We start from the raw sequence: 21,816 nt of genomic DNA, 5'->3' as shown, positions 1-21,816 counted from the left end.
GCAGCAGACTTTCTTTTTTCCTTTTTTCGTTTTAAGATTTAATCTATTTATTCCTTTTAGAGAGAGAGAAAAACGCTGCACCGGCACATGCTGGCCGTGGGGGGGTGGGGGAGGGACAAGCAGTCCGCACGCCGAGTGCAGAGCCTGACGCAGGGCTCCAGCCCAGGACCCCAAGATCACCACCCAGGCCAAACGCAAGAGTCCGGTACTCAGCCCCTCGAGCGACTGAGCCACGGAGGCTTGACTGTCCGGTGAGGCTCAGTGTCCCAGCGGGCCAGGTCCCGCTCACGTAGCAGCTTTCAGGGACCCCGACAAGAAGACCGTCGGGTCAGGCTTGCAGCCCACCTCCTCACAGGGACCGCTGACCGCTGCCTTCAGAGGGACATGGTGAGCGAGCCGCAGACGGGAGCCCCGCAAGGAGGCGGACGGCAGCGCCGTGTGGCCAAGCGAGTTGTGCAGCAGCTGCACACGCGCGGCCGCTGGCAGGCCGCCCCCGGCCCGAGAGAAGGGCAGACCTGGCATGCCGACGGTCACCCCGGGCACCTCACACGGTGACTCAGAGGGAGAAAGACAGAACGCCTGGGCTCCCGCCCACCGCGTGCCCAGACGGCACGGGCCGCAGCCCAACCCCGCAGCCCAGCCTCCGGGGAAGTCACTGGGAGGAAGGAACCAGCTTCCAGGCTATTTTTAAACCTGTAAAAGTAGAACTCTTCAAGCAGGAGTCCTCTTGGCACATAATTCAACAGGCCCAGCCACAGCCAAAAATAAAAATCAAGTGATAATCCTTAAATAAAACTCCTTCCCACCAGCCAGGCCTGCAAACAGAGACCACTGGAAAAGCGGAGCTGTTTCTGCCACCTGGCCAGGTGGGAGCCCAGCACACCTGGGAGCCCCAGGCTCCGCCCCCTCACCTCCCTTGCCAGTGGCGACCTGCTAGCCCAATTCACCCCTCTGGCCAACGCTGGGGACCCTTCTAGAAGGTAGGGCCACGTACTCAACGGCGACGAGTTATCAGGTTCTGAGAAAGGGCACAGGTTTACTTTTCAATGGCCAGAGAAGCAGCCACTGCGGCCTCCCCCCCCAGCTGCTCTCTGCAGAGGGGCAGTTGTGATTGGCGACCCCGGCTGCTACAGTAAACCTGCACCCGCCCGTCCTTCCTGCTGCTGTGCCCCTCGCGCCCCGGACGAGCGGTCAGTGACTGTGCCCTCAGAGACCCGCGAACAGCACTGCCTCGAACAGCTTACGCCACTGAGATGGGCGGCTGAGACACCGGCCTGTCAGTGTTTCCAGGGTGTCTTAGGAAACGGACTGGGGGGTCTGGACGAACAGGTAGTGTGGTCAAATTTTTTCCATGTAAACTAATAAGAAACAGGGTCCCAGCCTATCCCAGGAACCGAAAGCCCTTCACGAGAGATGGTGAGCTTCATCAGGCCGCCCGCGGTCCGGGCTCTGGGACCCTGGACCCGGTTTGGGAACACAGAGTGTGTGGGCGCCAGCCCCCCCGTCCACAGTCCCTCTCTCTCCAACGCAGCCCTCAGCGACGACACCTGAGCCCTCCGGGCCCCTGGTCGTCCCTGGGGTTGGGGCAGGCAGGGGCTCTGCTCCCCAGCAAGGTGAGACCAGGCCGAGTCTCTGAGTGGGGGAGCAAGGGTAGCACACACGGAACACGAGCTGCGGGCCCAAACGCCAGACAGGACGGAGCAAGCGTGTGGAGGACCAGAGCTGGGCCGGCGCCCGGCGGGGCCTGGCAGGGTGTGCAGAAGCTCAGTAGAAGAAACAGTCTGTTTGCTCATCCACTCGTGTCCTCACCCACCACTGACTCACCCGTCCACCGTCTACCCCCACCCACCATCCACGCACCCACCCAGCGACCCATCCATCTGCTCGCCTACCCACGGACGCATGCGCCCCTAGGCAGTGTCCACTCAGATACGTACCCGCGGCCGCCTGACTGCAGGCCCGAGCTGGGGGACACAGAGATAAGGCGGCAGCTACCTTCCCTCTGTCACATGAGAATCTTGCTCCGTAGAGAGAGGAAACGTGGATGAGGGAGAGTTGGGGCAGCCCCACACCACAGGACAGCCCGTCTCTGCCAGCTGGGCCTCACGCACACCGGTGAGGGTCTGAGCAGAAGGGGACCGGCCAGGAGCCGGCTGAGGGTGGGGAAAGATGCAGCCCCAGCAGCTTCTCTCCCCCTGTGCCCGCGGGAGCTCAGCCCTACCACCCGTACGTGGGGGGTCACATCCTCCCCCACCCCAGGGAGCGGTGAGGGGTTCAGGGGGAGATGCAGAGCACCATGGAGAGAGGTCCCAGAGCTCAGCATGGCTCCTGCCTTGACACTCTCCACGGAGCTCAGTTCCGTCACCTTCCACAGGGCCCGTGAGAGGACGCTGCCGACCCCGGACACAGAGCCCTCCGACACACGGGCAGGTGTGTGCCAGCTTCCTCCCCGACTTCACCCTTATCCCAAGACCCCTGCAGCCCTGGGTCCCAGAGAGCAGGGCTGGCACCAGCAGGACCAGGAGCCTCTCCCCTGAAGTGCGCGCTGGCCAGGCGGGGTGCTCGGCTTGGACGACACGGCCTGGGGTGGCGAGCTGGCCTCCGAGCCCAACGTCCGCGATGAATGATTACAGGCACATTCTTACCCAGCAATGGAAAGATCTAGAAATACGGAATTCTGGCCCATTCAGTGGGTCGGACAGGTCATTTTCTCAGGGGCCATTTCCATTTTTTCTGAGATAAAGCTCATGTGATCTGCATACCCAGACTCACGTCTGTCATCTGTCCTACCTTCTGTGCCAGCGAATTCACAGCAGGACCACAGCCAAACAAACAAGAAACCAGACCCCAGATGGACACCTGCAGATCCCGATCTGCTCTCTGACCAACCCCACATCTCACCCTGCTGTCCACAGGCTTCGAATGGCCCGACCCCCTAGCCGCAGGCTGCGGGCAGCTCCTGGGCCCTCCTGTTTGCAGAGGACTTTGTGAGTGAGAAAGTGCTTCCTCCTCCTCCGTCACCCATGCTGGCGGCTCAGAAACTGGCCTTCCCTCCAGGGCCCTCCTGCTAAGTCTAGGCACTCAGAGAGGCACTTCGGGCCGCAGGAGTAGACTGGTCGCCTCCCCGACCGGCTTCTCCGGAAAACCCTCTCCCATGGGCAGCCGGGAGCCATGCTGACCTGCTGCGTATCCGAGCAGGAAGGGGGGCTTGCAGGAGCGCCGGGGCCCGAGATGAGGGACCTTCCCCTGAGAACACGGCCTACAAGAGCTACCTCTGCCGTCCGCCCACCTATATCCACTGGGAACCCGCACGCACCTGGCACTGGGCGGGTGTCAGTGGCCCAGGGAGGATGGTCCCGACCCCGAGGGCTCAAGACCCAGGGCGGGGCCCCCTGGGAGAGGACCCCCAGCAGTCCGGGGAGGATTCCACGACCTTCACCTCAACATGGGAAGAAAAAACCTCTCGGCCACACAGAACCCAACATGGGTAAGGGAGCCTCAGGCTCAGCCCGGCCACCAGGATGCCCCCGGACCCGTGAGGCTCCACAAGCGTTTCCTCCAGGATCCAAACTGCACACCAAGTCACTGTGGGGGGAGAGCCTGCGTGAGCCGCTCACAGTGCTGGAGAACCTCCTTTCCCAGGGCCCCCACCCAGCCGGGGACAGGGAAATGCACAGAAACGAGAAGAGGGCGCATGAGCTCAGAGGCAGCATCCGCTCAATGAAAACGAATGATGCTCTCAACTCATTTATGTGCCTCTTTAGCAGATCCAAGCTCCTGCCTGCCATCACGAGCCGGAGTGCGCTCCCATCTCCTGTTCCCCCTCCTGCGTCATTCCTCCCGGGGACATCTGTACTGTTCAATATTTCATGGTGAAGCCAGCCGCTGCACACTCGGGCTCCTCCCCATGAAGAATAATCGTCTGCTTTCGGGGAGAAAGCACTGCAGGTCACTGAATGGAATTTTCCCACCCACCGTGCGGGCTGTCGCAGATGAGGGAGCTAAGGTCACTGGGGTCACGCCGTGCGTGCAGCGTCCGCACGGCAGATGGAACACGGGACACGCGGAAGGACCATCCGGAGGGACCTGGGGAGACAACATGAGTGTGGAGAAAGTGAGACCGGGACAGGGTTTATCTTAGAGAGACGGTCAGGACAAACGAACGCACCTGCTTCCACGACAGAGTCAAGGGAAGGGTCAACCCCAACATCGCAAGGTGGTGAGTCAGCAGAGGAGTGACAGCCCGCGGGAAAACCGACTCCGTGTTGCAGAGTACACCGTGACAGCAACCACGTAAATAATTATAGGCGATTGCAAAAATAAGATTAGTTTTAAAATGAACTGTTCAGCGACGCCTGGGGGGCTCAGTGGGTTAAGCCTCTGCCTTCGGCTCAGGGTCCTAGGATTGAGCCCCGCATCGGGCTCCCTGCGAGCCTGCTTCTCCCTCTCTCTCTGCCCCTCCTGCTCGTGCTCTCTCTCTCTCGCTCGCTTGCTCTCTCTCAAATAAATATGTAATCTTTAAAAACCAAAAATGAAAAAGATGAGAACTCTTTACGACAGGTGTTAATAGAACAAAATGACGCTGTGTGCCTGCTGACGCGGCACCACACCTGGGACACTCCCGACCTGACCTCCCCATGGGGATATGGAACACACCCAGACCAAGGTACCTGTACTCTTCGAGAATGCTGACATCTGGAACACAAAGCCAGGCTGAGCCACGGCTCAGTGACAGGAGCCTATGGACACAGGACACTCGTGGGTAAAGTGTGACATGTGACCAGGCACCTTCTGCTAAAAATTCCAGGACATCCCTGCAAACCCAGGGAAGCTGGAGCGGGTCTCAGGCTGGATGAGTGTCTGGTGTCCACATTCATCTCCACGCAGTGACATCCGGACTGACAGGTGAGAGCAGATGTTCGTGCCCAGGAAATCCACAGAAGCCATCAGAGCCCGAGGGACAGTGTGTCCGCAGATGGCCACCAAACATGGTCAGGGAATCAAACACACAGGTGGACAGAAGGAAGGATCCGAGACAGGCCGGCAGACAAACAGGGTCAAATGCTCTCCTTGGGGACAATCTGGCTGGAAAGGCCACAGGGTGCTTGGTACTCTTCTTGTGACCTTCCTATGAATCTAAATTGGGTCAAAAGAAAAAGTGAGCAGGAAACCAGAGCGATCTCTCAAGACCTAGAGCAACAAGAAACACAGGCACGCGGGTCTGTACCGAGTCGATGACATCGCCACAGAGGGGAAAAGTCACAGTCCCGTCCCCGTACAAGCCTCGTGGGATCGGTTCCGCCGAGCACAGAGGAACCAGCGAACACAGGGGGGCCACCATGTGTGGGACCCAGGCATGAAACAAGCGAAGCCTCGCCCGTGTCGCCCGTGGGAACCAGGACCGGCAGTAGGAGAGGCTCCGAGAATGGTCTGATGAGGTCGAGTGAAGCCCTCGTGGTTTGGGAGCAGAAAACACACACCGGCGCCACAGCTGCCCCACGGGGGAGGTGACGCAAGGGCCTGCCGGCGGACGGGCGGACAGAGAGACCCAGCGTCGTCCATCCACACGGCGGACCGGAGAGGAAGGAAGCGCTCACACCTGCTATGACCCTGACGAGCCCGGAAGGCGCTGTGCTCCCTGAAGTCGGCCCCCCACAAACACAGAGACACCCTGAGGCTCCATTCACACGAGCCCCCAGGAGTCAGAGGGACGCTGGGACGGTGGCGCCACGGGCGGGGGAGGGGCGGGGGACCTGCGGTTGCACAGGGGCAAGATTTCAGTTTCAAGAGACGGCCACAAGGTGATGATGGTGGCACAACACGGGGAAAGGGTCAGGGTCAACGCCCCTGAAGGGCGCACGTCCCAGTGGTCAAGACGGCAAATCTTAGATCATCTGTCCACTTTTTCATTATTTTTATTTAAAAGAAAAAAACCCAGGGGACGCCCAGGTGGCTCAGTCCCTTAAGCGTCTGCCTTCGGCTCAGGTCATGATCCCCGGGTCCTGGGATCCAGCCCCGCGTGGAGCTCCCTGCTCACTGGGAGGCCTGTTCCTCCCGCTCCTCCTTCCCCTGCTTGTGCTTCCTCTTTTGTTATCTCTGTCAAATAAATAAATAAAATCTTGAAAGAAAGAGAGAGAGAAAGGAGAGAGAGGGAGGGAGGAAGAACCCCCGAACTCCATGGTCTTGGTTACAAATTCGAGTTCTCAGAATGAACTTGGGATGCCTACGTCTGCCCCCCGGAAAGGTCAGAAGCGCCGAGAGCAGTGAGTACCCCCAGAATCCTTGTTCACCTTCTTGAAACTACTTTCGACCAACAGGAGCCGAGGAAATGACTAATTCCAGGACAGGGGAAGGGAATGTTTAAGAGGAGCCTGGGAGCGGGGGGCACCTGGGTGGCTCAGACTCCTGATTTCGGCTCAGGTCAAGATCTCGGGGTCCTGAGAGGGAGCCCCGCATTGGGCTCCACGCTCAGTGGTGAGTCGGCTTGGGAGTCTCTCCGTTGGCCCCTCCCCCACCTCCACATGCACGCATGCTCTCTCTCCAATAAGTAAATCTTAAAAAAAAAAAAAAGCCCAGCGTGTCTCGTCACAGCACAAAGCAAGGGATCGCTCAGATCTCATGATGCCCCCAACAAGCCCAACACTCTCACCGGTCACCCCTGGAGGATGGTCCGAGCAGGGAATCGGCTCCTGATTTTGGAAACTGGACACTAAGGGAGATAACCCAAGCCTGTATCCTGCCCTTGCCTAGGGGCCAACCTTCGGAGCAATCGAATAGTCAGATTTTCAGAAATAGGTCAGCGAGCAAACAGAGAAAGGTTGGAGGGGTAGAAAGTCATCGTTCTGTAACGATCGAAGCCCCGTGACCAAGGACAGAAACCACCACAGGGAAGCCGCCACCGAGGGAGTCCTCCCAGAGAGCACCCAGGGGACACGGCCACGCTGGCTCCATGGGGAGCCCACAGGGTCACCCAGGCCAAGGTACAGGGTGCAGGCGCCCCCTGCAGCAGGCCTGGGTTCCACCACAAAGAACAACTCAGAGAACCGGCACCACTGGAGCCTGAAGAGGGGCACCAGTCACTCAGCGAGGGGCCTCGGGTGCTGCTCCGGAGGTTGCCTAAAAATGAGGAGACTGTTGGGGAACTCTGCGCTTAGGCGGGGGGTCTGACGATCTGAAAGGTAATGGATGTTTTCAGCTGTGGTATCAGACGCGTGGCTTTCATTTTTAAAACACCAGGAGCTGCCGACTGACAAGTACAGATGAAGGACAAGGGGCTGGCCGGGCCTGGCTTCCAAAGCCAGCCTGGTGGGGGCCACCTGCCCGCCGCTGGCCACCTCCTGCCAAAGCTACGAGCAAGTGAGACATTCTGCTTCTGTATCTGCTCGAAGCGTCCCGTGGTTTAAAGGAATGTCCGTAAGGGCCGCTTGCCACAACCGCACCACACACGTCTACGACATGGGCTGCCCAAGAGGAAACGAGACGCTCCTCCGGCAAATCGCTGAGGACAGACCACAAGGACGGGCTGAGATGCCAGCCATGCCGGGGGCGGTGGAGGTGGAGGTCCAGAAAGGCATCCCTGTGGGTCCCCGTCATCCTGCCTGGCTGTCCTCCCAACGGGGACTTGCACCCCACCTCCCCCGCCCCTGCCAGGGAACCCCTGCTCCCTCCCCAGCTGGGGCTCCCTGGTCAGACGCTCTCGCATGGACGGCGCTCGGCTCCGCCTCACCAAGGCCCCGTGAAACCACCCCTATTCGGTCGCTTCATTCACCAAGGCAACTGCACCAAGTCCCACCGATGCCTTGGGCAGCATCTGTCCAGCTCTGCCAGGACCGGCCAGGGCACCCGTGGGGCAGCCGGCCCCTCCATTCACACAGAGCCCCCCTGTGGGACCTCAGCGTGGGCCAAGGTCACGGGCACCAGGTCACCAGGACCTGATCAGGCTGGCCCACCACTGCTGGGAGGCACCTGCCTGAGCAGGCTCGGCAATGACCTTGGACTCGTGGGGAGACCACGGTGCTCCACGGCACTGTCCTTGGAACCACAGTGCCCAGGCCCAGCTAGCAGAGGGACGACACCACCCCTGCACACGCCCACAGCCAATGACCCTGTACACGCATGCACACACACGTCCACACATGCGCACGCTCCAACACATACACACGTGCTCGCACCCAGGGGAGCGTGGACAGGCTAGAGGCGTTCTCCTGGGGGGCTGGACACTGTGCAGAAATGCAGCGAGGCCCAAGTTACCTGCTTCCCAGGAGAACAAGGCAGGGCTGGCCCCCAAGGCTCCTCACCACACCCAGACACCCACTGTCCCGGGCAGGCGAGGGGCCCCACGTGGCTGCAGAGCTGGGGGGCCCATGGCTGGAGCCCAGATGCCCACCAGCGTGTGGACAATGAGGAGGGCGGCTCCGACAGGGACCCCGAGGGCTGGTGTCTGGGCCCCCGGGAGCAAGGGAAGGCAGGCAGAGGGAGGGGACCTGCCGCGGGCCCTTCCTCCTGGCCCGGCAGGTCTGGGCCGGCTCTGGGCCTGCGCGGCAGGAGGCTGCTTCGCTCTCCCCGGGTCGTCCCAGCATCTCTGCCCTCTCCTGGGCTTCAGTCACGGGAGCTCCGCACGACACAGGAGGGCACGTGCAGGGGTGCCACAGCAACCTGCCCGCGGTTAACCCCTTCCCAGCCAGAGGGTTCTCCCACGCAGACCCTTGTCCTGGCCCCACAGCTCCTGTCCGTGATGCAGGACAGAGGTTGAGCAGGGAGCAAAGGCCGAAGTCAAATGAGTTCATCTCTATGAGCAGCGCCAGTTGCTCCCACAGTGGTTTCTACCATTTCCACCCAAGAAGCCAAAACCCCAGCGCAGGGCACACAAGGGGAGGCTGTGCCAGCGGCCCACACGCCAACACGGATGGCCACACGACGACGAACCCCTCGGACTTGCCCTGCCTCCTCGAGGCGGAACTAAACAGCACGCGGCACAACGGCTCTGCTCCGTCCTGTGTGCGGGACGCGCAGCTCACCAGAGCCGCTCAGCAGGGAGCGCCCCTGCCTCCCTTCCGCACAGTAAAGACCCTGTCACTGCGCGGACGGCATGCTGGTCTCGGGGGAACGGCAGACGGAGCCTCCCCTGGGGATGTCACACAGGAGCCACATATCCCCAGCTCGAGCGAGCCCGGTGACTGCTGGCACAGGGCTTCCCCAGCCCCGACGCCCTTCTGCACATCTGTGGGATGCCTCCCCCGTGACCCAAGCCAGGGGTACTCACGTAAGAAGTGTTTTTCCAGTAAGGCGATTTCCAGGTGGCCTTTGATCTCATTTAATCGATCAAACTCTGTCCGGTTAAAGTCCTGGACTCCTGAAGCCATGATGAGGGTCCCCGGACCAGCCTAGGAGAGAAACAGCGAGAGCTCAGAGGAGCCACCTCCAAGCGCCCCGCTTCTCGGAGAGGAGCCCCGAGGACCCTCCCCCGCAAGGCCCCTGGGGAGCAAGGAAGGAACGGTCCTGCCAGGAAGCCCGCGTCCACCTCGGACAACTTGGAGAGTCCGGGAGGCCGGCGAGGTCAACTTTTAGAAATGGTTTAAAAAATTAAAGCTGGCGGCGCGACATCAGGCCTCCTGAGAGCCACATGAGTCTCAGGCTGCGGAGGGCAGGCCAATATCCAAACCTGTGCTAGCCTCCCGGGGGAGGGTGAGCCCCGCCGCAGGCCCCGTGCCTCGCCACCGTGAGCCAGAGGGACAGGACGCCAGGCAGGTGGGGAGGGCATGTCTGCAGGCTGGGCTGCGTGAACCCCAAGGAGCAGTGGCTCCCCAAGGTGAGCAAACACGGACAGGGCCGGGCCTGCTGCACAGAGGGCAAATCACAACCACCTCGGGTTTCTGTGGCCGCTCGCCCAGGGGCTGGCACAGGCCGCCACCTGCGTCTGGCTGACTGGAGGAGAAGGGGTGCGGCGCAGGCCCATACCGCCAGGCCTGCCCCCGCGCACACACTGGACACTTCCACGCTCACCCCACGGCTGCACCCACATGCTGAGCTGGTGAGAAGCAGCACCATGTGTCTTCCCACGCGACAAGGGGGATCTGACTCCCAGTCTGGGTTTCCATGACCCCCTCCTGGCCAGATGAGGGTCGAAGGGGACACACAGCCTGGACAGGGACAGCCTGGACAGGGTGCGGCACAGACCCCTCCACATACAAGTGTCTCCTGCTCTGAGGCCACATCTCAGGAAGGAGGTGCTGACGTTGGGAAGCCAGTGGATTTTGGGAAGACCCTCTGGCCTGTGGCTGCCCAGAGTCTTGACCTATTGGACTTTGAGCTTCCCTGGCTGCTGGGGCAAATTCCTCTGTTTCCCTGCAGCCCCCGGGGCCAGGCAGCAGGGGGCACAGGGACTAAGGTGGTGAGGCGGAAAGCAGACTAATCCCACCGCCGGCCCCAGGGGCACTGCCTGCGACATCGACTCGCCCCTGCACATGAAGACACCCCTCCCCTGCCCACCCCTGCCTGACGGCCAAGGAGGAGGGCCGCAGAGTGGAGGGCAGAGGCTGGCCGGGAAAGGCGGCTCTGCACGGACATGGAGGCAGAACGCTTGACTCCATTACGTCCACCGATGCCTCCCCAAAAGCGAGCAGATGCTGTGCGGTTCACGGGGCCACGTGTGAACGCACGAATCCAAGTCCTCGGAGGCTGCGATGCCGTCCGTCTCCAGGAAGCTGGAACCACGTCCATCTGCAACTTGCCCTCGAGCGCCCAGAATCCCCGTGGGGACCCCTCGCGTCTAAGAGAGCCGGGTCCTCAGGGTTCCGGGTGGACTTGGTGCCGTCAGCAGCTCCGAGCCGGAGCCCAGTGGACGGAGGGAGGGGAGGGGTCGCTTTGGGAGCCGACCAGCCGGGAGGCAGTGCCCACGGGGATAGGAGCCCCAGGGGTGGCACTCCGAGGCTCGAGCCCCTCCGTGAGCCCCCTGGGTCCCTGCTGCTGACCACCTGTCAGACTTCCCAAGAGCAACAACGAGCTGGGGGTCCGGGGCCTGCACCCGGGACCCGGCTGAGCTAATGAGCTAACCCCCAAGGCTGCGGTGCTCCCACCACAAAGCCAGGGACATGGGCGGGCCACTTCTTCCTGCTCCCTTACCCTGGTGGCCTCCCTCTCCCCACCTCTTTGGCTCTCCTGGACCCTCTCAGGGCAGCACTTCTTGCTACCCTGTCCCTTGGCCTCCTGCATGGATGGGGTCACAGGTCTGCCCCAGCTCTAGGGCTCTGCTCCCCTCCCCATCATACCTCTCCTCACTGGTGTGTCACTGACCCACCTGGTCAGCCCTGACCTCTGTCCCCTGTCCTCATCTGCAATGGCCTGTCCCCGCCCCGGTCACACCCCGAAGCTGGACATCACCCCCACTGCTGCACACTCTCCACACACCCCGCCATCTCGGGCCCCCTCAAGCCTGTCCGCCGGCCCAGGCCCCTCCCCCGCCCACGGCCCTGCCCTCCACTGCTGCGTCCACTCTGCCTGGGACCCAGGGGGCAGCCAGGCACGAACCGACGATCACTACGGGACTCTCTCATGGGACCTATTGGTCCAGAGACGGAAAGTAGATGTGGGCGCCAGGGGCTGGAGGGCGGGGTGGGGTCAGTGTTTTACGGGGATGGGGTTTGCATCTGGGGTGAGGACAACATTCTGGGGACAGACAGGGCGATGGTCACACGACACCGTGAGAGCACATAACACGCCAAACAGTGGCCAGGACGGGAGCTCTAGGAGTATTTTATCACAATCAAAGATAAGTAAAGTAAAAAAAAACCCAAAGCCTAAGCCCAAAGATAACCAGCCTCCCTCACAGCAACAGCCACAAACCAGAGCCTCGCTCTTCCCCCGGCGCAGAGTGGAAAGCCATGGGGATGCCGCCCCGGGCTGCGTCCGTGTGGCCTGGTAACCGCCACCAGGACAACAGACAGCTTGGGCCCTGCACGCCCCGCACGCCCCGCACACCCAGCAGGGATGCAGCCCACGGGGGAAAGGGTCCCACAGTGAGGAGCGGTCAACACATCACCGGCACATCCCAGTGCAGCGGCCACTGCTCAGACCAACGTCAGGGGCTCAGGCAGAGCCCCGCAGGCCCCGCGCACCAAGGCAAGTCCAGGTCTCTCCTGAGAGGGCACCCACAGCAGGGCGGCTGCCACAGACTTCTGGCAGGATGGACAGACGGACGGAGCCTGGCACCCGGTGAGTCTGCCGCAAGATCCCTGTCGCACCCCATGGTGTGCTCAGACCCCTGTGTGGGGATTCACACACCTAAGAGGCCACGACCCACTTAGCCCAAGGACCACCATAGAGAACCGTGGCTCGCAGCACCCCAGGCTGCCACCGGCCACACACGGTGCCCCGGGAGATCCAACAGCAGGGCCACGGTCCCCTCAGGGGCCCCGAGGCTGGAGGACTGGCCCATCTATGCCAGCAGACAGCGGCCAACACTCAGGTGGGCTCCGCTCCCGGCTCTGCAGCACCGGCCCACCTGATCGGGCAGCCCGGCTTCTAGAGGCAGTGCTGGTAAATTATTCATTCCTGCCAGGAGCGAACTCGCAGTCCCTGTTCAAAGGCATTAATAATATAAGAAGCCAGAGAAGGCGAGTGCTCCCAGGCCACACCTGGGAAGGAGAGCTGGCTCAGGGGCTCAGAGAGGAAACCAGTGGGCCACTGACTCCGGCCGTCCACACCGGGCAGGACGGCTCTGGGCTTCTTCACCAGCAAAGGGGAACATTGGGCAGCTGCACCCAGGACGGTGAGCCCCGCGATCACCTCTGGCCAGAGCCCACCTTGCCCCTGCCCCGCTCCCGGCTGAAGAGGCACAAGATCCGGAAGGCAGAGCCCACCCAAGCCCAGGTCCCGCCACAGCCATGCCGCCCAGCTGAGCTGCTCAATGGACACTTGCTGCCCCGCTGAAGAGCGCCCACGGACCGGCCCACAGGGGCCAGCTTTCTGCGCGTGACTTCCCCATGAGAAGTCGGCCAACCAGCGAGGAAGCCGGCGAGGAAGGAAAAGAAATCCGGCGGCCGGATGGACCCATGGTAAAGGCTGTGCGATCCTTGATCGGGAAGCTGGGCACCTGCCAATGGCCAGTGAGGTCCAGTGGGGAGCAAGAAGAGGGCAGAGGGGAGCCACACCGGTCGGGACACAGATGCCAAGGGCACACTCAGCTGGACCATGTAAGGGGGGGCAGCCCCCCGCCCCCTGCGGCGGTCCCCGGGGCCAAAGCCGGACGGTGGAGGGCGCGCCCGGCCTGCCTGGCGTACTCACAGTGTCCCTCAGCTCCTCGCTGTCCCGGGCCGAGGCCCGAGGCATCTTCAGGGGCACCTCATCTCCGCACTCGGTGTCCGAGGCATTTGGAGACTCTGCTAGATCGAGGAAGTCGTCTCTCCTGTGACCTCTGAACCGGATTTTGTCCAGCCTCCTTAGCATGTTCAGCACCGAGCCCCTCTGCTTTACCTTAACATGACGGTCGGGGTCCCTGCACGAGAAGGAAGGAAGAGGCTCGGTCACTCGGTCACCCCTGCCGGCCACCCGCCCCATGGCACACGCACCTGCCTGAGTGCATGGTTCTCCTCCGTAGGCCTTGGTCCCGCGGCTGAGCCCTGCCCTCGGGGAGGGGCTGCTCGGGGTTTTCAAGGAAAACTCGGGGCCCAGTGGCTCCCACCTGGCACCCACCGCCTGGGCCCCTCCACCACTCCCACTCCGCTGGCCAAGCCCCTGCCCCTGGCCCCAACAATGTCACCTCCCCCATGGGGCCCCACAAGGTAGAAGAAAGCCAGGCCCCTCAGCAGGACCTTCCCGGCCACAAAGACGGCCAGCCTGGTGCACAAGGAGGCCAGAACCGGGCGAAGCCAGGGCAGAAACGCTTCAAAGAGAAGGGGAAGAGGGCTGGCCACTCCTAGAGCAAGCCAGCCATCGGGGATGCGCTCAGCGCTGTAGCTATGCACACCGCCCAGACAGCAGCAAACGCCCAGAATCCACTGGAATGCTCGGCAGGAGGACGTCTCAGTAGATCCCTTCCGAACCCAGCAGAGCCCTGGCTTCATGTGCCCTGACTCGGCCTGGTCCCCACTTCCAGGGACACGACCCAGGCTGCTCCGTCTGCCGCAAGCACCTTCCTGCCCGCCGGTCGGCCCTCGCCGGCTTGCTGAGGTCGTGCTCAGAGAGATCCTCCCACACACGGGCTGGTCAGGAGCCCAGCGCTGGCCCACCTGCTTCCCCAGCACAGCCCCAGGCCACAGGCGCAGAAAGAAGTCTGCCTGCCTGTGCCCTCCGGCCCAGTGCGGGGTCACACGGAGATGGACATGTAGCAGGTTGCCCCATATCTCTGCGCCAAGTGGGCCAGGAGAGGCCAGCCGGCCCCGCAAAGCCCCACGGGCAGAGTGGGAGTGGCTCCCCGGCGTGCGCAGCCAGCCTCCCTCTGAAGCCCACAGCAGAAGCCACAAACTCCAACCCAAGTCCCAGTCACACAGCTCCGGGGCGCAGGGCCGCGCGTCAGGGGTATCCCACCAGACCCAGCCCCCCACCTTCTGCGAGAGGCCCTGGGTCCCAGCAGGAGGGTGGGGGCTCGGGACACAGCGAGGCTCAAAGCCTCCTCCTCTGCTCACCCCCTGCTGGGCCTTGGCTTCGGCCTCGGAAGGAATGAGACCAGGGAGGCCAGCGCTCTGGGAGCCCCAGAGGACGCACACCGGGCGGGAGCTGGACGCCGGCCCCAGTGAACACTCGAGCGTCTCCACGAGAGGCGGGCGGGAGTGGGCCGAAGAGGACGGATCCAGCTCGGCCCCAACTATCCCACTGGGGATGCGTCAGGGAACCACAAAGTTGGGAAAGAACTTCCTGTTGGGACCGTGCAGGCACAAACACTCTCGAAGGACTCTCCAATCACGGCCCAGGGTATCTGCCCCCCACCCTGCAAGGGCCCTCCGCCTCCCTCGGCAAGCTTGCCTGCCCCGAGCAGTGGTGCCGACAGTGGGGCTCCTAGGACTCCAGCCAGATGGACCAGTGCTCACTCTGGTCTATGAGAACAGCAGGGGTGCGTTGCACGGGGAGGGAGGGGCTGCAGGGGTCCTGGGCCAGGCGCTTCTCCAAGCTCGCCCGGAGTACTACCAGGGGGCCTGGTGTGGCCCTGATGGCAAAAACGACAGGACACCTGATGCCCAAGGCCCCCAGGACCCAGGAGAGCCCAGAAGCGCATGACGCCAAGGGAGGCCTGGCGTGGCCTCGGGGGGCTGGTGTGGGCCACGGGCAGCCGTGGGCAGCCGTGGGGCACGGCACAGGGCCCCAGGGCAGCAGGCTGCTTGCATGTGGGCAAGGGTGCGGGCTGGCTTCCCGGAAGAACAGCTGCCGCGAGTTCCACAGAGAGGCACGGACGAGTATACTTCAAAAATAACAGAAACCTAAAGAAAAGAGAACTTTGTGCTGACCAGGTCCCCAGAGAGGGGCTAACAGTCTCTTTAAGAGAAACGACAAGAACAATCACAGCACGAAAGAGTCTAAGAGTCAAGTGGACAGAAGCAAACTTCGGACTGTTTTTACTAGACCGGCTGATTTCCTTATCCGAGAAGAGGGACAACGCGCCAGCATGCACGGGGGGAGGGAGTCAGGGCTTGGTCCCAGGACCCCAGGACCATGACCTGAGCCAAAGGCAGCCGCTTCCCCGACAGAGCCCCTGGGGACCCCCAGCCTTCCACTGTCAAAGAAGAAAAGAACACAGCCGAACCAGGCATAGGCCCGTGCGTGGGCCGTGAGGGATGACCACGGGCGCGCTGCGGCCGCTCCAGGACCCGGGCAGGAGCTCCAAGACCCCGGCGCACAGATGGGCGAGTTTTCCTGAGCAGAAGAATTCGCAGCCAGAGGAGATCTACCCACCACTCGAGCAAAAACCTCCAAGTTCCCTAAAAAGGAAACACCAGCCACGCCGCGAGGCAGAAGGCGGCGGCACCGCGAGTGCGGATGCCCTCGGAGCCGGTGAGGCTGCCTCCTGAGCGTGAACCCAACCCGTGGGGAGCGTGTCGCCCCCGTGGGGAGATGTGACCCCGCAGCACGGCCCATGATCCAGCCGCCCCGCCCCCCACACAGCAGGCACGGCATCACAGGGGACTCACACAGGATCTCAGCCCCGAGGGACAAAGGCTGCCGCCCCCCCGCACGGTGACGGCAAATAGTCCAAAGGTAACACAAGACTCTGCACGGGGTGGTATGTGAGACACTCTCCAGATGTCCTATAAAGTGTTCCTACTGCTTTTTAAACTACAAAAATAAAAAACTGGGTATGGGAAGTATAGCCATATAAAACCTACTTCCTCTCGTCTCCAAGAAGGCCCGAGGGATTCCTTGGCAGCTTGCATCAGAGGAACTCGGGGCACAGGGGGCAGGCCAGGCTGCAGCTCGGGAGCAGGGACCCCTGGCTGACTTGTGCCCAGAGCAGAGGGCCCAGAGCTGGCCTCACGCCAACCAAGCTCTGTACCCCCTGCAAGGCTCTGGCTTGGCGGGTTCTCGCTGTCTGGGATTCTCTGCCGTCCCTGGAGCTGGGACGGAGCTGGACTCTCCCAGTTCGGCTCCAGCAAGCCGACAAAACGGCAGCAGTAAGACAGGGGACAAAGCACCCAGTGTCCAGCCCCCCGCACCACCAGAACGCAATGCATGCCTCGGGGAGCCATGGGCGCGTCCTGCCCACCGCCAGCTCACCCCAACCCTGGGCTCTTCCTGCCGGCTCCTCATGTCAGCCCGCACCAGGGCGTCTCGACACACAGTCCCCCCAAGAGAGGGGTTCCCAGAAGCTCAGCCCCATCCCCCTGTTTCCCCAGGCTCCCTGGGCCCCTCGAAGGATGAAGCATCCACACTACTGTCTGCTCAGAACCAGACCCAGGACTCCCCACCCTCCCCACCGGGGACCAGGTCCAGGCTGCAAGGGGAGCCACGCCACACCCCTGCGCTGGGCTGGCGTGTGGCACAGCCTAGCCCAGGACTATGTCGTCTCGATTATGTCCGTTCAGTCTCTGTTCCAAGCGAAGCCAGATCCACAAAATCCGGGTGGATGGGAATTTGGGGAGGACACACACCTGGTTCACCCCCCACTGTCCACTAAAGATGGGGGACCAGTGTGGACCACCGTGTCGGACACGGAGGAGGCCGGATCTCAGATACCAAGTGGGACCCAGAGCGAAGCTTTCCACACAGACCCCGTGCGGGGTGGGTGCCCTTTCGACAAATCCTACTTGCACCTGTGTTCTGGATGCTGCTGCCATGTGTCCCCCAGCCCCCCAGCTAGCCCTCCCTGTATCCCACCGGCCCCCCAAGCCCTGACCCTACCTCCTCAGATGCCCTCCCTGGGACCGCACCCCCCCACACAAGCACCCACGGGCCCAGCCCGGGCAACTCAGGGCAGCTCCCGTAAGCCCCCCACCCCAAGGGGGCCCAGCTGCTCAGCGGGATCCGTGGCCACAGGCCCTGCCTCCGGCGGAGGGAATCCCCTCCCGTACCTCCGCGTGGACGCAGACGCTCTGGGAGAGGCCCCCTGGCCGTAGCTACTCCAGAACCCTGATCAGAGCCAGGGCACTCTGCAAGGACGCTGGAGCCCTGGCCGTGGCAGCGAGGAAGCCGGGAACACGCACAGCGCGGCCACCTGGGGCTGCGGCACAGGGTGGTGGGGCTCGGCCGGCTCCGGGCAGCACCCGCCGGGCTCCGCGTCCCCTGCATGCAGGACCGAGTCCAGCAGAGCTGGCCCCAAGACACAAAGCGTGCTGCTCTGGAAACCCACTGAATGGCTTCTGGACACACAAAGACGGCAGTGTCTAGGGAAACTGGACTTGGAAACCACAAAGGACTTCATTTCCCTTCCCAGCCAAGATTCTTAAAAGAGTAGTTCCTGGTCTCTGGCGCTTGCCGTGTCCCAGCCAATCTCCCTCGACCCGCCGCGCACGTCACTCCCCGGCCTGGCCTCGTCTCCCGATTATCTAGGGGCTCTCCTGCTGATCCAAGGATAAACAGAGTCCACTTTCCCACAGGAGCCAGCCCCGTCCTAAGCCTTCTTCCTGGGAGTCACAGATGCTGAGAACCCACGCCTCCCCGCTCCCCAAGCCAGGCCTAGAGCCGGCCCTTCCTCCCTGTCCTCTGGGAAGACAGCTCCAGACCCCGCAGAGCGGCCTGGGAGGGCAGCCGCAGATTCGGAGGCTCTGCAGGGGGACCAGGAGCGCTGGGGAGGTGCTGACTTGGGTGTCCTAATCAGCACCCCAAGGGCCTCGCCCCCAGAACCCCAGCACACACACAACTCCCATTCAGTCCTGCAGGGCCCTGTGCTAGGAACTCCCCTGGGAGTGGTCTGATGCCAGAGCCACTGATCCTGTCCCCAACCCCATGGCCAGGCTCAAGATGCTGGCTCACAGCGGATGACCCCCAGGTCTCCCCAAACACAAGGCTTGTGTGTGAGCCCCTTCCCTCACCCAGATTCACAGCTGGGTCCTGCCAGCTGGGCACAGGCAGCAGGACCCCAAATACTCCTGGTGTCCACACCCAGATGTCCTCCCCCCGAACTAGCACCTGCAGGCTTTCCCAGGATCTCTGCTCTGGCTTATCCGCGGGCGGCCTGCTGGACGTCTCAGTTCTATTGGGCTTAGTGCAGAGCCAGAGTCTCCACTCACCCTCCTGCTGGACGGCGTGTGTATCCACACTGCTCAAGCCATAGCCCCTGAAGGAACCCGCCATTACTCCAGGGCCACCTGCAGCACACACGGCCCTCCTCTCCAAGCTAGGTCCCACAACATCTGCCTCTGCACCCTGACCACACCCTCCTGCCCTGCTGGACTTGGGGTGGGGATCCCACGGCACCTCACAGAGCCCTTCTCCATGTGGCAGGAAACCGGACTTCCAGCCCCTGGGGGTCCTCTGGCCACTACCTTTGCTCCTACTGCGGGGCCCAGCACCTCTAGTTCTGGGGGATTCCCCATCCCAGAGCCTTTTTCTCCAAGTACCCCACCTTGAAAACCATCATCCCATTTGGTTTGGGGTCCGGGAACTTCCAGCTAACGTCCCTGTTTAGGATTTGGGCCTCCAGCCCTGCCCTGTAAGAACACAGGCCCTAAGGCAGAGGCCAGCCGTGACCTGTGCTAGGCTCACAAACCCTCATCCCACAAACGAAGCAATGATGCACAAAGGAGGGGCCGTGCTGACCAGTCTCTGAGCACCAGGAAACACGGGACCCTACGCCGGCTCTGGGCCCCTCGGCCACAGCCGCGAAGAGCTGTCCTTCCACAGAGCCCTCAGAGTAAAGGGCTGTCCACGGACTTCGTCCAGGAGACCCGCTGGGGTTTGCAGCCCTTAACTCCATAAACACTTGCAGAAAACTTAACGCCAAGTTTCCAATAACCTGGATGTTTCTCTGGAGGCGGGGTAGAGGCCTGAATTTCTTCCCAGGGGCAAGCATCTTCAGGGCCGGTCTGCCCCCACGAAGGTCAGCCCAAAACCTCCTGTGTAATCTGCCAGTGAAGATATGCAGACAGGTCCCACCAGCTCGGTGACCCTGACAATGGCCTGGGTGGCCCTGGAGAATCAGAGAGAGCGGGAGAGCTGAGAGGGCCTGGTGTGAGCTGTCACCCCCCTCTTCTGTGACCTGGGATCACGCACACGGCCTGGAGAGCTTGTGACGGCGCAGGGAGTGGCTCCGGGGACCCGAGAGCAGAGACGTCGGCCGGACGGCTCTTACAAACCACATGGACACACAGCTGTACACACACTCAGCTCCTGGTAAAACGTGCGGCCGGCGCAGCTCACGGGCGTTCCAGCTTCTCCTAACACCCCTCCCTTGTCCACCACGGTTGCAGGGGGCAGACGAGTCCAGCGCGGGCAGGACTGCTGGCTGGCAATTCTGTTCACGTGAACCAGACAGACAAGGTGCACGTGGGAGGCACGCCTCAGGGCCCCATGCGTGGCTCATGGACAGGGACTTCCCTGCCCAAGGGCAGGACAGCTTTCTGAGAGCAGCGCACAGTCACCTCGGCTCTTCTGTGCCACTCACAGCGAGTGGCTACACATGTCACACACGCGGATTTTCCGTCCCTCAACGAAGCCCAATCAACGAAACGAGAAGTGAAGCCCTGATGCGCGGCATCGGCCCGTTCTGGGGGTGTGGCTGCTCCCCCCGGGGCCATTTGCGAGCAGGCATGGGTGCGTGGTGGGGCCCGATGCCGTGGCCACTGTGAGCCAGGATGTCCACCTTTCAGACAAGACCGATGCAAACCACCTCGGGACCACGCCAGTGAATAAAAGCAGTGACGGCAGTTCGGCAAGGAGGGGTTCGGTCGGGTCCGTGTGCTTCCAGTTTACCCAACGTTGAGTTTACAGGCTCCCGTGCTTCCTACTGGCCAACTCCCAGATCCCTGCAATGCTAACAGTGCCTGTGGGCTGGTACGGGCTGGTACGGGCTGGTACGAGCTGGTACGGGCTGGTACAAGCTGGTATAAGCTGGTACGAGCTGGTACGGGTGCTAGGACATGTGTCCGCCTCCCTCCATCTCACACTGTCACAGGCACATAAAAACAGGGCTCAGGAAACACCAAGGGACTCAGCGCTACCACTCACCCTTCTTCCCCTGTAGGGCTCGGGGACATATGCACAAAACAGAAGCCAAGGTCAAAATGCAAAGTTTGAGTCCCTGAGAGGGCCAAAGGGACCAAAGACAGTCCTGGAGGTGGGACCCAGACCGTGAGCTCACTGGGCCTGGACAGCAGAACCGAGCCAGACTCCACCCACCATCCTCCCCATCCCAGCCCCCTTGGGTCCCCAAGGAGGTGCCAAGACCCGCCCCTGAACCCCTGGGACCCGACCAGGGGCATTCCTGCTATCCAAGGCATTCCCAGCCACCAGGTGACCCCTCATTCTTCCCACATGTGCTGGGACACCACTCGCCTGCCCAGACAAGCAGCTCCCACTCTCCATGAAGTCACCCCCACTTGGGCGTCCTGCAGCATAATCGTCCACATACCAACCACAGCTGAGGGGGCAGTGGGGGGACGCGTGCCTGCCTGGGGCCATTCCCACTGGGGAGCCCACTGAGCGCGGTCTGCATGCCGATCCTCCTCAGCATCCAGCTGCGAGTGGCAGCCCCAGCTGCCACACCCCGTGACCCCATGTGGGTCACACCACCTTCCCCCATGCCAGGCTCTGGGTTTGAAAGCATGTTGAAAGCATGGGTTTGAAAGCATCCCTCCTCCAAGAGCTGCCAGGGACCCCACTCAACTGCACGGGGAAGGACCCTGTGGTCATCAGCCGGTGCGCGGCAGGAATGAGGACGAGACCCCAGATCCGACCTTCCAAGTCCACATTCAACAAAGGTCACTGTCACGTTCCCCGTGGGGCGCCATGGTGACATCCCTGCCTGACAGAGGGGGGAGGCCAGGGCAAGAGGGTCCAGGACACTCAAGACCTACCTCGCCTCCACCCCTCCGGCCATCAGAAACTTCCAAAGCATCTGCAGGCAGGAAAGGAAGGGCTGGCGGGTGACCGGAGCCTGCAGGCAGTGGGAAGCATGGGCCATGGTGCCCAGAACCCCAAGGGAGGATTCAGACCAGACCCTGGGGCAGGGGGCAGGCGTCCAATTCAGAGAGGGCGCAGCACCCCCCAGCTGGTGCACCAGGACCAAGCCTCAGCCTTGCCACCTGCCCTGCGCAAACCAGGCATATGCCCCCTGACCCCAGCTGGGGGCAGCCCCAAGGTCGACAGTGAGGTCTGCAGAGGCAGGCCAGCCAGGTCCAGCCCAGCCCTCCCAGTCTCTGAAGTAGAAATAAGAAAGGGCAGCGCCCGTCACAG

At 62.3% G+C, this 21,816-nt stretch overlaps 1 protein-coding gene across 4 annotated transcripts in view; it reads right to left on the bottom strand.

Moving 5' to 3' along the window:
* GRAMD4 (GRAM domain containing 4) overlaps positions 1–21,816 on the bottom strand; it is a 72,515-nt gene that overhangs the window by 26,540 nt on the left and 24,159 nt on the right. For 2 of the 4 annotated variants that reach the window (XM_059187289.1, XM_059187290.1), the window contains exons 2-3: positions 13,282–13,492; positions 9,263–9,383 (exon numbers count right to left, since the gene is read on the bottom strand). In XM_059187289.1, the coding sequence (XP_059043272.1) occupies positions 9,263–9,383; positions 13,282–13,492 (332 nt within the window). Of the gene's footprint in view, positions 1–9,262; positions 9,384–13,281; positions 13,493–13,565; positions 14,267–17,495; positions 17,951–21,816 lie in introns of those variants that run through there. The other 2 variants (XM_059187291.1, XM_059187288.1) reach the window with 2 other exon arrangements.

This window comes from Mustela lutreola, chromosome 8 (assembly GCF_030435805.1).
Source record: "Mustela lutreola isolate mMusLut2 chromosome 8, mMusLut2.pri, whole genome shotgun sequence".
Lineage (NCBI taxonomy): Eukaryota > Metazoa > Chordata > Mammalia > Carnivora > Mustelidae > Mustela > Mustela lutreola.
Note: the sequence above shows the minus strand (reverse complement) of the source record. Positions and strands in the feature narration are given on the sequence as shown.